Source organism: Chenopodium quinoa, unplaced genomic scaffold (genome assembly GCF_001683475.1).
Source record: "Chenopodium quinoa cultivar QQ74 unplaced genomic scaffold, ASM168347v1, whole genome shotgun sequence".
NCBI lineage: Eukaryota > Viridiplantae > Streptophyta > Magnoliopsida > Caryophyllales > Amaranthaceae > Chenopodium > Chenopodium quinoa.
In genome coordinates, this window is record NW_018744080.1 from 2510769 (window position 1) to 2529543 (window position 18775).

The window sequence follows — 18775 nt, forward strand, 5'->3', positions numbered from 1 at the left end:
ATTTATACCCCTTCTCTATCTCCCCCTTTTCCCTAACTTTCCTCCTTTAGTCTTTCCTAATCCCTTCCCTACTAAAACTTGTTTAAAACATCATAATTTCTTAAAATAAAACCCCAACTTCTTGTTGATTAATTAATTAAACGGCTTTTCCTTTTGTAAAATATGTCAAATAACATGAGATAAATAATCAAAACATTATAATTAAAATGCTAGAGTTAATTAAATACCTTTATAAAATATATATATTAAATAAAATACGTATAAAGTGTATATACATTAAATAAAATACGTATAAAAATACGGGGTATTACAGTCTACCCCCCTTAAAACAAGTTTCGTCCCGAAACACTTCCGTCATTTATCACTCCTTTACCTAAAACACTTGATAGAATTTGTGCAAAAAGCACCAGAAGTATGTAAAACATAGGGAAAAAGCGCGAAATTCTATCGCATTCCACCCCCTTTAAAGAAAACGAGTTACGCCCCCGTAACTCAACATACCTGAAACAATTCTGGGTATTTCTTTTTCATTTCATCTTCTGCCTCCCAAGTGGCTTCCTCATATTCTTGGTTAGACCAAAGTACTTTTACAATGTTCACGTTCTTATTGCGTGTACTATGCACTTTACTGTCGAGAATCTTTCCAGGTCTCTCTTTATAAGTTAAGCTTTGATCTAACTCAATGGTTTCGGGTTGTAGCACATGGGATTTATCAGGGATATACCTTCTTAATTGGGACATATGAAATACATCATGTACTTTACTAAGCTCCATAGGTAATGCTAACCTATAAGCTACTTTGCCTATTCTTTGTAGTATTTCATATGGACCAATGTATTTTGGACTGAGTTTTCCTTTCTTTCCAAATCTCATCACCCCCTTCATTGGTGACACCTTTAACAACACCTTATCACCAATTTCGAACTCTTCTTCCCTTCGCTTCGAGTCTGCATAGCTCTTTTGGTGATCTTGAGCTGCTTGAATTTTAGCTTGAATTTCCCTTACTTGTTTAACTGTGTCTTCAATCATTTGAGGCCCTAGGATCATGGTCTCACTAATGTCATTCCAACAAATTGGACTTCTACATTTTCTCCCATATAATGCCTCAAATGGTGCCATTTCTATGCTTGCGTGGTAACTATTATTATAAGAAATTCAATTAAATCCAAACTGTCTTCCCAACCTCCCTGGAAGTCTATTACACAAGCTCTCAACATGTCCTCCAAGGTTTGAATAGTTCTTTCAATTTTCCCATCTGTGGCAGGGTGAAATGTTGTACTCATCTTAAGCATGGTACCAAAATTTTCTTGAACACTTTTCCAGAATTTTGAGAGAAATCTGGAATCCCTGTCAGAAACAATATCTTTTGGAACTCCATGTAACCTTACTACATGCTTGATGTAAGCCTTCGCAAGTTGCTCCATCTTCCAAGTTTCTTTCATTGGTATAAACACTGCTGATTTCGTAAGTCTGTCCACCACTACCCAAATGGTATCATTTCCACTACGTGACTTAGGTAAGCCAGTCACGAAATCCATTGAAATGCAATCCCACTTCCATCCTGGAATTTCTAGTGACTGTACTGTTCCTTGAGGCCTTATGTGCTCTATCTTCACCTTTTGACATGTTAAACACTTTGCCACAAACTCAGCAACCTCATTTTTCATTCTTGGCCACCAAAACATCTTCTTCAAATCCTTATATATTTTGTCTCCTCCCGGGTGAACAGTGGTGGTGGAAGGGGGTAGACGAAAAAAATAAGGGGAAGGGGAAGAGAGAAAAAAAAAAAGAAAGGAAAATAAGGAGGAGAGAGAGAAAAATTTACCTTGGGTTTTCTCCACTCTGGGCAAAGTTAATTTTCCCCATAAGAGGGATATTTATACCCCTTCTCTATCTCCCCTTTTCCCCTAACTTTCCTCCTTTAGTCTTTCCTAATCCCTTCACTACTAAAACTTTTTTAAAACATCATAATTTCTTAAAATAAAACCACAACTTCTTATTGATTAATTAATTAAACGGCTTTTCCTTTTGTAAAATATTCCAAATATACATGAGATAAATAATTAAAACATTATAATTAAAATGCTAGAGTTAATTAAATACCTTTATAAAATATATATATTAAATACAATACGTATAAAGTGTATATACATTAAATAAAATACGTATAAAAATACGGGGTATTACACTAGGATGGATTAATCCTTGCACCTTGAGAGATAGTATCAAACAACATTTGACTAAGCTCATTCAACATGCATCTTCAGATTTTCGATTTTCTTTTTCACGTCTTTCTTTTTCGGGAGAAAGTCGGTACCCTCCACAAACAAAATGACGGAAAATTTTTGCTTTTTTTGCATTTTTCGAGTCGCACAATCATAATACAATGCACACACGGGTCATGAGTCACACGTGTCATTTCACTTGAGTCGAGTCAACCTCGAGTCAGTCAAGTTTATACCTTGAGTCGTGTCAAGTCGATGAGTCAAGCAATGCTAAACCTTAGGTCAACCCTAAGATGATTAAAGAAATTTGACGTGATTAGTAGTCGGCTCGATTACAATCGTAGTAAGTGATTGACCTGAAAAAAAATCGTCTCACTTAGCTTAAGTGCCTAAAACACTGGCTCATTAAAATCGGTTCAAAAGCAAGCACTTAAACGACAATATTTCCAAATATGGATTGTCGCGCATTCTTCTTTAACGAAAATATTACCAAATATGGATTGTCGCGCATCTTTTTCAAACGACAATTTTTCCAAGATTGGATTGTCATCCCTGGCAAGGTTTCCAAGCATGGATTGTCGTGCTCCTTCTTTATTGGCAAGTTTTTCTAAGTTCGGATTGTCATACATTCAGCGGCTCGTTGGCAAGTTTTCCGAGATTGCATTGTCATACACCCAGTTCCCTATAGCAAAATTTCCTAAAGGATTGTTGTAGGTCTCTATTCATCATAAATTTCGGCAAAGGTTCCTCAACGTGGATTGTCATTCATTTCAGTAAGTGGCAAATTTTCCCGAAGTGGATTGTCGGTCGACACTTCTTTTTGCAAATGTTCCAAGACGCGGATTGTCAATCGTGGAAATATTTTCCTAAAAGGATTGTCGCATAGTGTTGGCAAATTTTCAAGGTGGATTGCTTTCAAGAGTTATATTCCAAGATGTGGATTGTCGATCGTAGCAAAGTTCTTATGAAAGATTGTTACAAAGCATTGGCAACTTTTCCAAAGATTGGATTTTGGCAAATTTTCCGAGGTACGGATTGTCACTTCATCGTGGCAACATTTCCAAGGATGGATTGTTACGTAGCATTGACAACTTTCCCTCAATCGGATTGTCATACATCATACAAGAGTTGTGTTGGCAACTATTCCCAAATAAAAGAGGATTGTCGACATACTGGTTCACAAGCAACAAAGCGTCGACGTACTGACGTAGCAACATTAAGGATTAAAAAGCAGTGATCTTTTCGAAGACTATCACAGTGGAAATTGGAGGCATATCATCAAAAGCTCTTTTGTTCAGAGACGCGTGAACATATCCAAAAAAAAGGGAAGCTCTTTGTTCAGAGACGAGTGAACATCAAAACAGCAAGGTGGCGTTCCCTAGATTATGGAGAGTTGTCACAAAAAACTGAGGATTGTTTCAAGAGAAGCAATCTTCGATAGTATTCCCTTGGACGTGGAATATCAAAGCAGAAGAGGATCATTTCAGGCGAAACAGTCTTCTAATTTGGAAGCAGTTACAGGCGTAGCAGTTTTCAAGCGGGATGGCATTCTCTAGCTTGCAGGAGGACATCAAAACAACAAGGATACAGCAGCAATCGATTACTTTCAGAGACGTGCGCTCGACGGTGCAAGATATGCGTTTCTTAACTCTTTTATCTGTTTAACTAACGCTAGTTTGAAGGTATCGGCGTTATAATAATGGTTTAGGATCGCAGAACGTTCTGAATCATTCTCCGTCCCTATCGCTACTTTGACTTTCGTTTTCGAAACTTGCGTTTCTCCAAACTAAGTCAAAGTGGGGGCTTTTGTAGACACCCATTTGTGTCTCCCCAAAATCAAACCCAGTGATGAGTACCTTTCACGTCGAATCATAATCGAATGAAGTGAAAGTGTGGAAAGTCTAGTGTTGCGGATAGTTTTTAATTTCTTTTCTCTTCTCTCTATTTTTGAAAACTTATTTTAAGAAAACAGCCAATCCAGTTTGGTTGGTCCAAGATATGGGTCCAATAGTAGTGTAGTTGGATGGGTCTTGACAAGAGCTTTCCAACGATATATTATAAGCCCAATTCCGATGAATATTGAGGAAGTTATGGCCAATTTACCAAATTGGGCCCGTTCAACAGAGGAGGAGCCCGCATCCACAATGAGGATGGGGGCAATGGTCATGAACGAGGACGCCCAGCTCGCCAATATGAGGCTCCTCAACATTTCAAGGGTCGAAGATGATGACCTCAAGGGAAGGGCATCTCCGACAAGCGGCACTACGAACATCAAGCAAGGGGGAAGCTTGATGATCGTAAACGGGGAAGTGAACGAGGTACCGACGAGGCTACTTGTGGACACGGGAGCATCGCACAATTTCTTGGCTAAAGAGGAAGCCAAAGCCTTAGGGGTGAAGTTCACTAAAGTGGATGGCGAGATGAAGGCCATCAATTCAGAGGCCACGCCAGTGTATGGAAAGGCGTGGGGAGTTCCAGTCCGCTTGGGGAAGTGGAAGGGAAAAGTCGACTTCTTGGTGGTCGACATTGATGATGAGGACGTGGTGCTAGGCATGGAGTTCTTGCACAAGGTCCTACCTGTTCGGGTAAGTGATGGCATGATAACCATCACATCAAAGGGGAGCGAGATAGGGATCAAGCTCGCTCAACTCAAGGAGCGGGACGTGAGGGTCTCGACCTTGAAAGCTTGGTGGGCGCCAAAGCAAAGGCGTCAAGGTGCGATCCATGGGAGGATCAAGGCAACAAAGATGCTAGGGACAAGGCATCATGATGTTCCAAAGGATGGGACAACAAGGCTCAAGTGTGGAGTCAACAGGAGGGACGGGGCAGCGGCGCACAGAAGCACCCAAGGGACAAGTGGTGCACTAGACCGGGTCGCGGGCACGTACTCCAAGGGGCGATCTTGCCGAGGACGGCAAGAATTTGGGTGGGGGAGAATGTCACGGGTCATCTCCCACACCAAGGATGGACGTCAAGAGGGTCACTAGGCAGCAAGGCAACAATCGGGGCTAGGGGGCTTGCCTTGGTGCTCAGGTAAGCACTTCCCCCTAAAGAGCTTTATATTGCACCTTGCTTAGAATCCTAGTGAACACCCACTTGACAGTAACACAATAATGGGTCGTTTGGAGACCCAAATGAAGTCCAAATGGGCCCAAATTCGGGGGTCCACAGTATTTTGGGCCAAGGAAGACGATGGTGGTGTCAGTTTTCCAAGACAAGGTCCCGAAATACGAGTTTTGGCAGCAGGTAGTCCGGAAAACGCGAGATGCTTCTAGAAGGTTCCGGAGCTATCTACAAGGTTCTTTTGAAGGAGTATTCTAGAGGGAATGTCTCTAGAATATTCAAGGGTTTTCATGTACATAGTAGAAGTGTCTAGGGTCTTCTATCCATGTGCATAAGTGTTGTACGTTCTAGAATGTTCTAGGGTTGTCTTGAACATTCTAGCTAGGGAAGGATGTAGAAACCTCCATCTAGGTAGTTCCTAAGGAGGTAGGAACACTCTAGATGTTGTAAGTCTAGAACCCTCCATTTGAGGAGGTTAGGAATGTTCTAGAAAAGCATGTAAGTAGGATGGAGCACTATAAATAGGCTCCAAGGCTCATTTGTACATTCAAGTTGAGAGATCAACAAGTTAAGAGCTATAAGTTGAAAGCAATACAAAAAGCCTTTCTTAAGCACTTGTGTTCTCTTGCAACTCAATCTCTTTCCTTCAAACACTTAGAGAGTGTGAGGAAAACTAAGGCACGAGGGTGCCAAGTGAGTGATCGGGCATACCAGCAAGGGTGATAGCTTGGGTGCTCAATTGTCTACGACACTTAGTCGTAAATTCGGACTAAGGCACTAAGGGTGAGTGCTTAGTTCAACTAAAGGGGACTTGTTAGCACAAAGGGATCGTGCTAGCAAACTTATACTAGCAGCACAAGGAGTTGTGCTACGTGGGCACAAGGAGTAAGTGCCAAGGAGAAAGCCTGACTCGTCTTACGACGGACTGTAAGCGGGTGGCGCACGGTGCGTGACTAGGGTAAAGTAGTCGGCACGTGCGGCCCAATGATCTAGGGAGGGCCTAATATGATTTATCATTCCTAATGCAATTAGGAATGGTTTTAGTCTTCTAGATTCTTCTAGAGGGTTCTTTTCATTCCTAATTCAATTAGCATTGATAAATTGACTTTTGTTGACTTTTCAGAGTTTTAATTAAAATCAAATAGCATTTTTGAGGAAATTATATGATTTTATCCTCCAGTACGGCAAACTTATATGATTTTCGAAAACACGTTAAAAACAGGCTTGGAGCCTGACTCCAGGCGTTGGCGCCTGGAACCAAGCCTGGCGCCTGACGCTAGCCATTGGCGCCTGGCGCTAGTGTTGGTTCCTGGCGCTAGTTAGCCAGGGTTTGCGCCAGCTCTGTTTTTTGTGCGTCAGACTCTGTTTTGTTTATTTTATCTTTTTGGCTGATTTTCTTCATAAATAACGTATTAAAAACTTCGGTTTCATTCACCAATTCACACGAATTCACCTACAATCAGTTTTCATTCGCAATCATTAATTCTCTAATTCTCTCTTTAATCATTCACTAATTCTCATCAAGTTTTCTTCTTTAATTCATTAATTCAGATTTCTCTTTCTCTTTTCTAACCTCACTTTTTACATACAAAATAATTCCGCATTCACAAGATCTAGAAACACCTAGCCATATTCGAAGTTGCCTTCGCCCTAGACGTGAAAGGTTTAATTTATGAGGGTTTGGTCCCAAGTCTCTATTTAAATTATTTAATTTAATTGTTTGATTATTATTTTCCTTGAAGTTACTAACGTGTGTATTTTGTTATTAGAAAGAGGTATGAGGCATCAAAGTAAGTATTTTAATTGATTTATTGATATTATGATGTAGAGATCATGTTTGGATTGTTATTATGATATTCCTAGTATCATGTCTAGGGTAATTTTAATATTAAATATGATTGTTACGATGCTTCCTATGTTCTTCCTAATATTTATGATTGTTAGTATCATGTTAGGGCTAAAGATTTGATTTTTATTGCTTAGTGACATGCTAGGGTTTGTTATTAATCTTGTTAGTATCATGCCTAGGATCTTGCTATTATTATGCTTTAATATTAACATGAACATGATTATGATTATAATTGTTATGATTTATGATGATTATGAATATTATTATTATTTTGATGATGATTATTTTATTTATGATGATATTATTATTATTATGATTATTATAATGATTAATTATTTATTATGTTGCTTGATATTTATTATTTATTGCTTGATCACACCTTTTATGCATGTTTAAAGGGAACTTGTACTTGTAATCACGCTTAATAAGATAATTAATAATCTTGTTAGGTTTAATTGTGATTATAATTTCAAGCGATCGCCGATAATAGTTTATTTGTGCATTAATATTCAACCAACATAGATAAACATGTTTAGGGTTAATCCTATTGATTGTATGTTAATTAAAAAGCGCACATGAATACGATCAGAATAAAGTAGAGGCCTATTATTAGGGAAGGTTCAATCTCTTTTAGGTTGGATTTGTACCTTCATCCCCGAACCCTTATTTGGTTCTAGACCTTATGGAGTTGACGATCTCTTGGATCGTTAAGGGGTGTAACCTTCACCTCGTGAACGGTTTACAAGTTCCTAAAAAACTTGTTGGCGACTCTTTTGCTCTATCTTCTTTCCCTTTGCACGCCACCGTACTTTAGTGTATGATCACAGTGGGGTTCGAGCTAGGGGTTAACGCTTGAAATTATTCCCTACAATTTTCAATCGAGGAGATAAAATAATAATAATAAATTAGAACGACATGTTACTTATCAGTAAACGCAAAATTCAATTAAATATTGGTAACTTTAAAGCATTTATTCAATTTTAATTGATCCTTATTGAATTAAATCATTCCAAGATCCTTTATTTGTGTAATAGTTGACCGGACTAAGGCCCTACCATCAAGCATTACATTTTCAAGGTGAGTAAACTCTTTACTGATTACAACTCTTGTAATTCTTGGTTGAATAATTAACCATCACATGTTTAATTATTACTCTTAGCTTCAAGGTTCTAAACCCTTTAGGTAACCTTGTTGAGTATAACCAATTAAATGTGTAGAACGTGATCTACCCCACAATACCTAAAATAAAAAGTGACACTCTGCTAAGGCCGACCCATCACCCACGATTAAAGGATTGTTGGGTATCTAATTGAAAAAGCAACCTCAATATTACTAGGACCTAGATTCATTTATGTTGTGATTATTTAGTGAACTCTAACGCATCATCAACCAACATAAATAAATCTAACATGCATAATCTACTAATGCATAAATAAAACATGACATAGTATGGCCTTAATCCTAAGAAAACTAATAAAGCAATAAAGGCTCCCACTTGAATCTTAATGGATCTCATCCATTTGGCTTTTTGGACCAACTGCAACCTGTAATACTATTCTATTCTATCTTCTACTTAAATAAAATAAAATAAATTACAAAAATACTTAACGGTACGCAGACCTTATTTAGATTACTAAAATACGAAACGATGCGCTGATCGTATTTAGAATCTATGAGCCATACTAGTCTATATATAGCAATAAGTAATATCATATATTATAAAGTGTCACATAATAAATCACTCATCATGATTTCCTAAACTACAACATCGAATGATCATAATTAAGGAAACATGGCATGAAATTCTCATATTTTTAATTAATTAATTACTGCAATTAGATAATATCATATATTATTTCTTACCAACCATAAAATATCTTATATTTTATTTAAGGTAAGAGATAGAATCAAATCATATTTTAATTATATAAGATAAATCATATTTATTTTTCATGGTTATCCTAACTAATTTAGGATATTCTATCCTAATTGCTAGCCAATCACATAATTTTAAATCAATTATTATCCAAAACAGTTATGAGATAATCTCATTAAATCAATCATCATCCAAATAGAATCTTTTGCTCCATAATTATCTAAACATAACAAAAATAACAACTTTAATTTTGTTAATCATCTTTTCAAAATCAAAACTTATCTTTTTAATTTTAATTTTGAAATATGATTTTATCCAAAATAAATAAAGTAATTTTTTTTGAAATAGTTGCGCCAGCCACCGTGGTGTGGCCAGCCAAAGCAAGCCACGGTGGTCGTACACCTTGCGGTGTACGCTGTCCAGCAGCGACGCAAGAATAACAGCAGCAGCACACGCAACACTTGCGGTGCACTGCTGTGCTGCTCCTGTCGGACCACCGCCGGTGCGGCAGTCGCCGTGGCAGCGCCACCCAGCCGCGGCTGCCGCACCCAAAAATCCCTTTATTAATATTTTTTATTTTTAATTAAAACAAAATATTTTTAGTAAAATTAAATTAACTTCATGTGGTCCATTTAATTTTAAAATTAAATCATATTCGATTTCAAAATTAGGGTTCTTCATGAATTTAATCCCCAATTCAATTTAACTTTTAAATTAAATAATTTGATCATGAAAAATTCATAATTTAACATGAAATCAAATAGATTAAAATCTTTAAAGATATAATTATCGAATTAAATCAAAACTAAAACACAAAATTTCACAAATTAGGGTTTGAAGTTTTGAAAATTTCGAAATTAGAGTGAGGGGGTCGAATTTTTCGAGTGCTTTTAGGGTAAAAATCGGATCACTTGAAGGCTAATTCGGAGCAAATTAAACAACTTTTAATGATTCTATATTGTTAAATCACATTTAAAATAATAATTGACCCATAAATAAATTATTCACTCCTAATTGAATTAAAATTGTGGGCTATCAAAGAATTAATACTCAATATATGTACATGCATAGGCTAACTATACCATTGTAGGAGTTTATAGGTACGAATGCGGAAAACATGAATCATATTCATATAGCACCTAATCCCAAGATCATGCATAACACATAAAGAATTAGAATTAATACATTTGAAGCGTGATTCCACGTGCGATCGAACAAGAATAAGGGAGATAAAGAACCTCAAGTGTGATTCCTCTACTTGGTCCACAGGCACAGATTAAGACCTCCACTAATGCTAGTTAGTCGCAATCGAACAGTTCAATTGACCTTCTATGGAGAAGAACAAGCAATGAACAAATCACGAACCACCACGAGGGGAGGGGATAGGCGTGTGACACAGAGAGGGGGAGAGAGAGAGAGAGAGGGTTTGGGATTACTGGTTGTTTGGTGCACAATTAACTGTTAATTGTGTTGTATCATACAACCCTAGGCATGGACCTTATTTATAGATCTCATCTCTAAATAAGAGTCCATGACAAACCCCAAACCCTAAGTCTAATCTAACTATGCTAGCCCAATCCAATTCATGATTTGTTACTTGTTCATGAGGTCCATAAATGGGCCTCTAACTTGCTTAACCCAATACCTTTGTTGTGTGACCTCATAGGAACCATTCTAGTAGGCTTTGGACTATTAAACTAGCCCAAAGATCAATGATCATAGTCTAGCAACAGATAATGACGACCCAAATAAAGAACGAACTTATTATCTCCATAATAGTGATCCTTGATATATCTAGTAATTGAACTTATCGAAGACATAATTCCTTCAAAACATTCATGGGGTGAAGATAGGTAGACATGTTGAACCTATTTCTCATCTCTTTTTTTTGCTGATGATAGTATATATGCTAGTTATAAGAGCAAATGAAGATGAAACCGACATAGTTCTTGATATTCTTTCGACTTATGAGTTGGAGTCGGGCCAAATATTGAATATGGAAAATTCGGAAGTGTCCTTTAGCCGAAACATTGATTGTGAGAAGAAAAATACGCTTATGATGAAGTTATCTTTTAAGGTTGTCGATAGACATGAAAAATATTTAGGATTTCCATCTTACATTGGAGGTTCTAAAACGTAGATTTTTCAAATTATTCAAGATAGGGTTTGGAAAAAACTCAAAGATTGGAAGGAGATTTTTTTTTTTTTTTTTTTACTACAGGCTAGCCGGGAAATTCTCATTAAATCTGTAGGAATTTAGATACTCCAAGAGGAATTGCATGAATTATATTCATAAACCTCTAATAACTAAGATCAATGCACAACCCATAAAGAACATATAATTATACCTTTGAAGAATGATTCCGATCCATGTGTGATCGAGCAAGAACAATAGGAGAGCAAAAAACCCAATTGTGAATCCGCTACTTAGTCCACGGGCACAGATTGAACCTCCACTAATGCTAGTTAGTTATGATTGAACGACCCTTTCAATCAACATTCTACAGAGGAGCAAAACGAATTAACCTCGAACAACCACCACGAGCACGACGAGCCACCAAGGAGAAGTGGTCGGTCGTATGGATGGGTGAAAGAGGGGAAGGGCGTGTGCGTGAGAGAGAAAGAGATTAGGATTTTTTGGAAATTTGGTTGCCTCACTTCATAATTCACTGTCTGTTAATTGTGACTTGTTTTAACCCTAGGCATGGAATTTATTTAGAGATCATATCTAGAAATAAGAGCCCATGTCAAGTCCAAATTCCTTACAACTCTAAACCTACGCCTTACATGGTTTGTCATAGCCTCATGAGGCCCATTAATGAGCCTCACACTTGTTCAATCCAATACCCTAGTGTGTGACCTCATAAGATCCATTCTATTGGGTTTTGGACCATTTGACTAGCCCAAAGATTATTTGTCATATCTAGAAACAGACAATAACGACCCAAAAGAATGAACTAATTATCTCCATAATAATGATCCTTGATATATCTAGTATTTGCACTTGACGAAAGACATAATTCCATCAAAATCTGTAGCCCAAGCGATTCCTATATATGCTATGAAATGTTTTTCTATTCCCATTAGTATCCTTAATGCAGTGGAAAATATGTGTAGAATTTTCTTTTGGGGACAAAAAAGTGAAGAGAGAAAGATGTGTTGGGTGGCATGGAATAAAATGTATAGAGCAAAAAATCAAGGGAAAAAGGGGTTCCGAATATGTAATTATTTAACAAAGCAATGTTGGCAAAGCAAGCTTGGCAGATTTTGACTAATGAAAATTATTTAATGTCTCGAGTGCTTAAATGTAAATATTTACCCTACTCCAATGTTTTTTTGATGCGAAAATGGTTTTGGGTATGAGTTTAACTTGGCGTTTTATTTTGAGCTTGCAGAATGTCATTGAAAAAAAGGTAAGGAAAATTTTTGGTACGGTGGGGGATGTAGCATCAACATTTGGGATGACTCGTGGGTTCCTAATTTACCCAATTTTTGTATGCTCTCTGCCAAAGGTGAGGGGGGAAATCTACCAACTATTGTGAATGAGTTATGGGATGATCGAAGGTCAAACCTGAGTAACCATATCAAGAAGGGAGTCACGCTTCCGAATGCTTTTAGAAATGTAGTCAAAGATATCCTACGGATTTAAAAACTTTGTATTTCTTGCTCTTTCTCTTTTGTGAAAAGAATGGATAATAGTGTTGTTCATAGCTTAGCTAAGTTAAGTAGCTCTTTTAGTGAGTATCGAGTATGGTTAGCATAGTATCCCCCGGAAATTCATAGGGTGATTTGTAAATCATCTCAAACTTTTGATGATGAATTTATAAAGCTAAGCTCGGTTATGTGTAAAAAAAACAATAACAAAAACAAAAAACAAATTTATAAGTAAACATTTTCTTGTAGAGTAGAATATAAAATTTAGAAATGATAATTTTAAAAAAAAAAAATCTAACTTAGAATAATAAAAGAAATATAGAAAATTGAAAAACAAAAAGAGTTTGGATTAGATCTTAAAAAATACACGATAACATTTTTAAAATCATAAAGTAATATAAAAAATTATTTTTAAAATGTAAATTAAAAAATTATCAAATCCATACAAATGGTTTATGGACCTAATTCAAAATATAACCATAACAATACTAAGTATTTAAAAAAAAACTACGGAAACGAAAAAAACAAAAAAAGTGTTTTAATTTTTTATTTTTTATTTTTGTATATAGTCTAAGCTTCCAAGTTAAGGAAACAATAAAACATAATGATATATTTTAAGGAAACTATATAAACTTACAATATTAACCTAGATTTTTGAAAAAGCAAAAAAAAATATATAGAAGAAATTTAGAATTGAAAATAAAAAATCAAATAGCAAATCTTCCAACTTGAAAATTTAAAAAAATATTAAAAGATCTTTTAAAAAATCTAAATGAGATTTAATACGACACAATTCATTTAAATCATAGAAAAAAGATTTAAAAAAAACCAAATATTTTTCATAATTAACTTTGTAAAGAATAAATATCAAAATCAAGCTTAAAAATTATAAAGCATTCTTAAATAAAAACGGACATAAAACGAAAACAAAATAAATTAAAACTACATGTCTAAATTTAAAACATTGGAAAAAAATGTACATATTTTAAAAAAAGATCCATACAAAATTCCAAACAACAATTTGCTTTAAAAATTAACTAAATTGAAAAATAATCAAACAAAAAAAAGCATTTTGTATACAAATTGAAAAAAAAATGTATAATTTAATTAAAAACCACAATTTTAATGTATTGAAATTATAAGTAACGAAATTAAAAAATATTGTACAATGAAAATAAATTAAAAAAAATCTATAGACACGAAAAAAAGAAAAATATTTATATAAAAAAAATTATGCAGACCTTTTGTTTCAAAAAAAAAATTAGAAGAAAATATAAAGGAGAATTCGTTTAAGAAATGATGATAAAATTTTAGGATAAACTTATTGACTTGAATGTCAACATAATCATATAATCCTTTTTGATAATGTAGGACATTAAGACACATGCCATCATATTCACTTATATTTATATAATAGTGTACTTTTTGTAGGTTTTATTATTATTATTATTATTATTATTATTATTATTATTATTATTATTTTGTAAATAGATAAATTATATTTATTGAACTTAAACTACTTTTACCAAACTAAATTTATTTTTACTAATCAAAACTTATTTTCACAGCTTACTTATTAATTTTTAAAAATAAATTAAATTTATTATAAATGGATCTTATTTTCAAGAAACTTTTAAAAAGAGTTTTATGATGGAAATAGAATATATTTGTAAGATATTTATTAAAATTTATGATTAATTATTATATATGAAATATAATAAGTATAATGATAATAAAATTCTATAAATATTTTTAATTAAATAATCTATCCAAAATTTGCTTACTTTAATCAGCATAATATGTGTCACGATAATACCTATTTATTGCTTACGTGGCGAGACACCTAGCAATTAATTGAAATGCCAAGTGTTAATGTCTCGTGGCCTGGCTACAAGATCCGTCTTTTTTATTATTAGTGATATGAAATTAGCATAAAAGGTTTCAAGAAAGAAAATGGAGCAAGTAATAAATACGAACATAATATTAAATAAATGGAGCACATGATCTTAGTTAAGAGAAGGATAAACATTATACCCAAGAATATTTTTATACATACATGGAAGAATATAATCTTGTTTTAATAAGGAAAATTTTAATTTAGTTGATTGGAAAACATATTCAGTTAAATTTATAATAGGAAATTTTTAAACAAAGAAACACATATTTGATTTAGAAAGTTACTAAATTGTAAAAGAAGATGGCAGATTAGATTTTTTTTTTTTTTATTAAACATTGTATTATAAGCCAATATAGTTATTATGGTCTTTTAAGGAGGACACCAAACCCTTTCCCTTGGCGTATAAAATATAGTTAAATTTATTAAACAATACATAATAACATAGAAATGAGTAATAAAGAGTAATAAGGTAAGTAGAATAAACGTTTTAGCTTGCTATTTAATTAAGGGTATACAACAACTTATAAATAAAGTCATAAAATATAAAACGCAAATGGATCATCCATCCAAACTTGAAAATTATCCCCTTAATTTTACTAGCTAACAATTAAAATTATTATTTTTTTTCTTTTTTTTTTCTTAACCAACTAAAAATAGTTAATTAACTTTGAGTTTCGCAACGACATCCACTATTGAATACCTAAGGTGGCAAATTGCCTCTAAAGGCTTTTCCTTAGGACCAATATTAACACCACTCTTTACGGTCAAGTCTACTAATCCATCCTTAGGTGCTTCCCAATCAAAACATTGGATAAGAGTCGCCAAAGTCAAAGTGATGTTCCTAATAGCAAAGGCGCTCCCCGGGCAAGACCTCCTCCCAATTCCAAAGGGCAAAAACTTGTACCCCTCGATCTCATAAGCAAATCTCTCTGGCTTAAACACATTCGGCTCGTCCCATAGGCTAGGGTCCCTTTGTATCGCCCAAGCATTGACATAGAGCATAGTACCTTTTTTTACATGGAACCCTCCAATAGTGCAGTCTTTGGACGAGTAATGTGGGAATAATAGTGGTGCAGGTGGGAAAAGTCTTAAAGTCTCATACATTATCCAACGTATGTAGCTCAATTTCGGTACATCAGATTCGTTTACGAGTCTTCCTTTGCCTACGATTAGATCAATTTCTTCCCTTGCTTTTGCAATGATTTTTGGGTTGTTTATGAGGTTTGACATTGCCCACTCCAAGGTTTGAATTGTTGTTTCTGATCCGGATAGCAGTTGCATCTGATATATATGGATAATCATATGATTTTATAAGTAACACTCCCTCCATTTATTTATAAAAGGAAATTCTATTAATTCCTAATTCATATTAATTCCTAGTAAGACAACATTTCATTTTTAATATTAATGCTTGAGGTAGTATGAGATACACACTTTTTAGTAGAAGAAAGTTCACTTTGTTGGTCAAGGTTCATCACAAAAACATGTGACATCGAAATAAGTAGCTTCTAAGTCTTATAAAATATCGTACTCATTTTTTTAAATAATCAATGTGGGATAATTACATTGGTTGATGTAGAAGTCCATATTTCAACAAAATTTACACTTCCCCTCATATTATCAACACTATATTAATGCATGTCTATTTCTTGTGATGAGCCATTGTCGTCTCTACTTATGATGATGGTGATTGATGAACCATAAATTAAGCAATAATAATATGGGGATACTAAAAACGACCAAAGTAGTCAAACATTTTCCTCACAAATAAATATTGCGTTTACTAATTTTTTCCATAATAATTAAGGCAAATTAGGATAAAATCTTTTCTTATCTTTTTTCATCTTAAAATAATTCTTCTGTCTTAAAGAGTTTCTAGTTCCTAAGGAATCATATAATTATATTAATTATTTTCATTTTCTTAATTGCCTCTTTATTATTTCTATTTGCCACATCACTTTCCACATACAATTTGTGACAACTTTTTAATTTTATCAATCACATATTGCAACCTTTAGCATTTTTATTGAATCTTAATTATGAATTTTTTATATATAATTACATGTATCAAAGCTAAATTATCACAATTAATAAAATTTTTGAGGAATTAACAAAGCTTTATTGCTATAGGCAAAGGGAGTAATCTTACCAAAATGAAGCTTTTGATAAATTCATCTGTGTAGCAATCAGGTTCCGCTTCCTGCAAGTCTAGCAATTGTTCAATTAAATTTTTTGTCACAACTTCTTCACCACAAGATGATCCTCTTCTAATACTTTCTCTACACTCATCAAGCAAATTTTGTAAATACTCATCTCTCTTCTTCCAAAGCTTTTTCAAATTCTTCTCTATCCCCCCAAAACCTACCCACCTCAAAATGGGAAAGAAATCACACATTGTCATAGAACTAGGAGGTGTCAAATCCATGTTATCCCATGGCTTCCCATTTACTACCCACATCACAAAGTTGTGCGCTACCTTATTAAATATTTTATTTAAGTTCACTTTTTGGGTCCCACCCTCGGACTCGGTTAGAAGATCTAAGATCATGTTATGGATCTCAGCTTTTCGGGTGGGGCTTGCTTCATTAAGCTTACGAACAGAAAACATTGTTAAGACCCCAATACGTCGGAGATTCCTCCAATGGTCCCCATATGGAGACCATATAAGGATGGAAGAGTTGTATCCTAAAACTTCACCCACAATGAACTTAGGTCGGTCAGCAAATACAATGTCGTTTCTATTGAGGCATTCCTCGACGGCCGATAGAGAAGAGACAACCAAAAGGGGCTGAAAACCCAAACGCAAGGAGAAGATTGGACCGTAACGTTCTGAGAGGGTTAAGAGTATTTTGTGGAAAGGGGGTTTGAGTAGGTGTAGGTGGCCCCATATAGGACTTGATGGTGGACTTGGTGGGAGGTTCTTGTCCTTTTCTTTAGAGGGCCATAGGATTTTGTAAAGGAAGATTATTATTGCAAAAAGAGATGGGTACAAGTACATTTTCTCCATTTCCATGGATTTTTGTTGTATGAATATGGTTGTTTGTGATAAGGGTATCGTTAAATTGGAAAGTAGGTGAGAGTATTTATAATCAAACGGGTAAATGGTCACGATATAAGGCAATAAATAAAAATTCCTTGGTCTTATGTATTGGTCAAAGATGATGACAATGCATGTGAGGCATGTGGGCTTGTGACAGTTAAGAAAATAAAAATAAAACAATATTTTTTTTAGGAAATTAAAGATTCTTAACATGCAAGGAAGATATTTATACTTAAAAATGGGTAAGATCAATTTGATTATATCCTAATATGATTTTTTAAAAAAGTTAGTAAATATTTAATGAGTAAATAAAAAATTAACTATCTTAAATCTATTTAATTGATAAACATTTAATTTTTGAATGAAAGTATTTTCTATGATAAAAAAAAGGAAAATGTTTAAATTACCACCCAAAAATGTATCCATTTTTAAAATAACCACCCGTTTAATTTTTTATTTTATTTTACCACCTTTTAAATTAACTAGGGTATCCTACGCGCACGATGAGCGCGAAAGAGTTAGCTCTTGTATATTTAATTGATTTGCATCCCTTCATATCTTAAGCTAGTTTAGAACTCTTAATTGATTTGCATGTTTCAATAATACTTAACGTATTTTTTCTTCAAACGAATTTTTTTGTGAGCTTGGTCATACGGAGTAATAATATGTGATTTGTTCGTTGTAGCTAAAAACTTAATAATGTAAGTTCAGTGTTCTACGACCATCTAATATCTATATCTATATCTAATACTAAAACAATAACTACTTAGTTATATTTTTCCTCTTAAATTCTCTCCATATGTAATACATTTTTTTTCTATCATCGATTTCCTTCGATTTTAGGATTTTAAAGTTATTTATACCTCTTGATAACATCTGCTCAAATATCATTATTTAATATGAATGTCATTTAAATTCCACGTTGTTTATGTGCGTGCCATCAAATAATGTACAATTAAAAAGCTAATAAACCTTAACAATTTGTAATAATTAAAGGACAACAAAATTGTAAATAAGAAGAGCAACCACAAAGGAGTAAAAATAAATCATCTCGTGGTAATAAACAAAGTCTTCGTACATACAAATTTTTTTCCTTTTTAAATAACAATAATAACATATGAAGTACAAAACATTATAATTTTTTTATTTAAAAAAAAGGCATTACAAGTTT

At 34.1% G+C, this 18775-nt stretch overlaps 2 protein-coding genes across 2 annotated transcripts; both read right to left on the reverse strand.

The window, feature by feature from the left end:
* Positions 1–361: 361 nt before the first annotated feature.
* On the reverse strand, positions 362–1119 carry LOC110691362. Its single transcript, XM_021868280.1, has 2 exons — positions 502–1119; positions 362–373 (listed from the first exon to the last, which is right to left on the reverse strand). Exons 1-2 carry the CDS (start codon positions 1117–1119, stop codon positions 362–364), a joined length of 630 nt encoding a protein of 209 aa, XP_021723972.1.
* Positions 1120–14635: 13516 nt separating this feature from the next.
* On the reverse strand, positions 14636–17963 carry LOC110691646 (cytochrome P450 81D11-like). Its single transcript, XM_021868598.1, has 2 exons — positions 16714–17963; positions 14636–15845 (listed from the first exon to the last, which is right to left on the reverse strand). The coding sequence occupies exons 1-2, from the start codon at positions 17815–17817 to the stop codon at positions 15222–15224; spliced, it is 1728 nt and encodes a 575-aa protein (XP_021724290.1). The 5' UTR covers positions 17818–17963; the 3' UTR covers positions 14636–15221.
* Between the last annotated feature and the right edge of the window lie 812 nt (positions 17964–18775).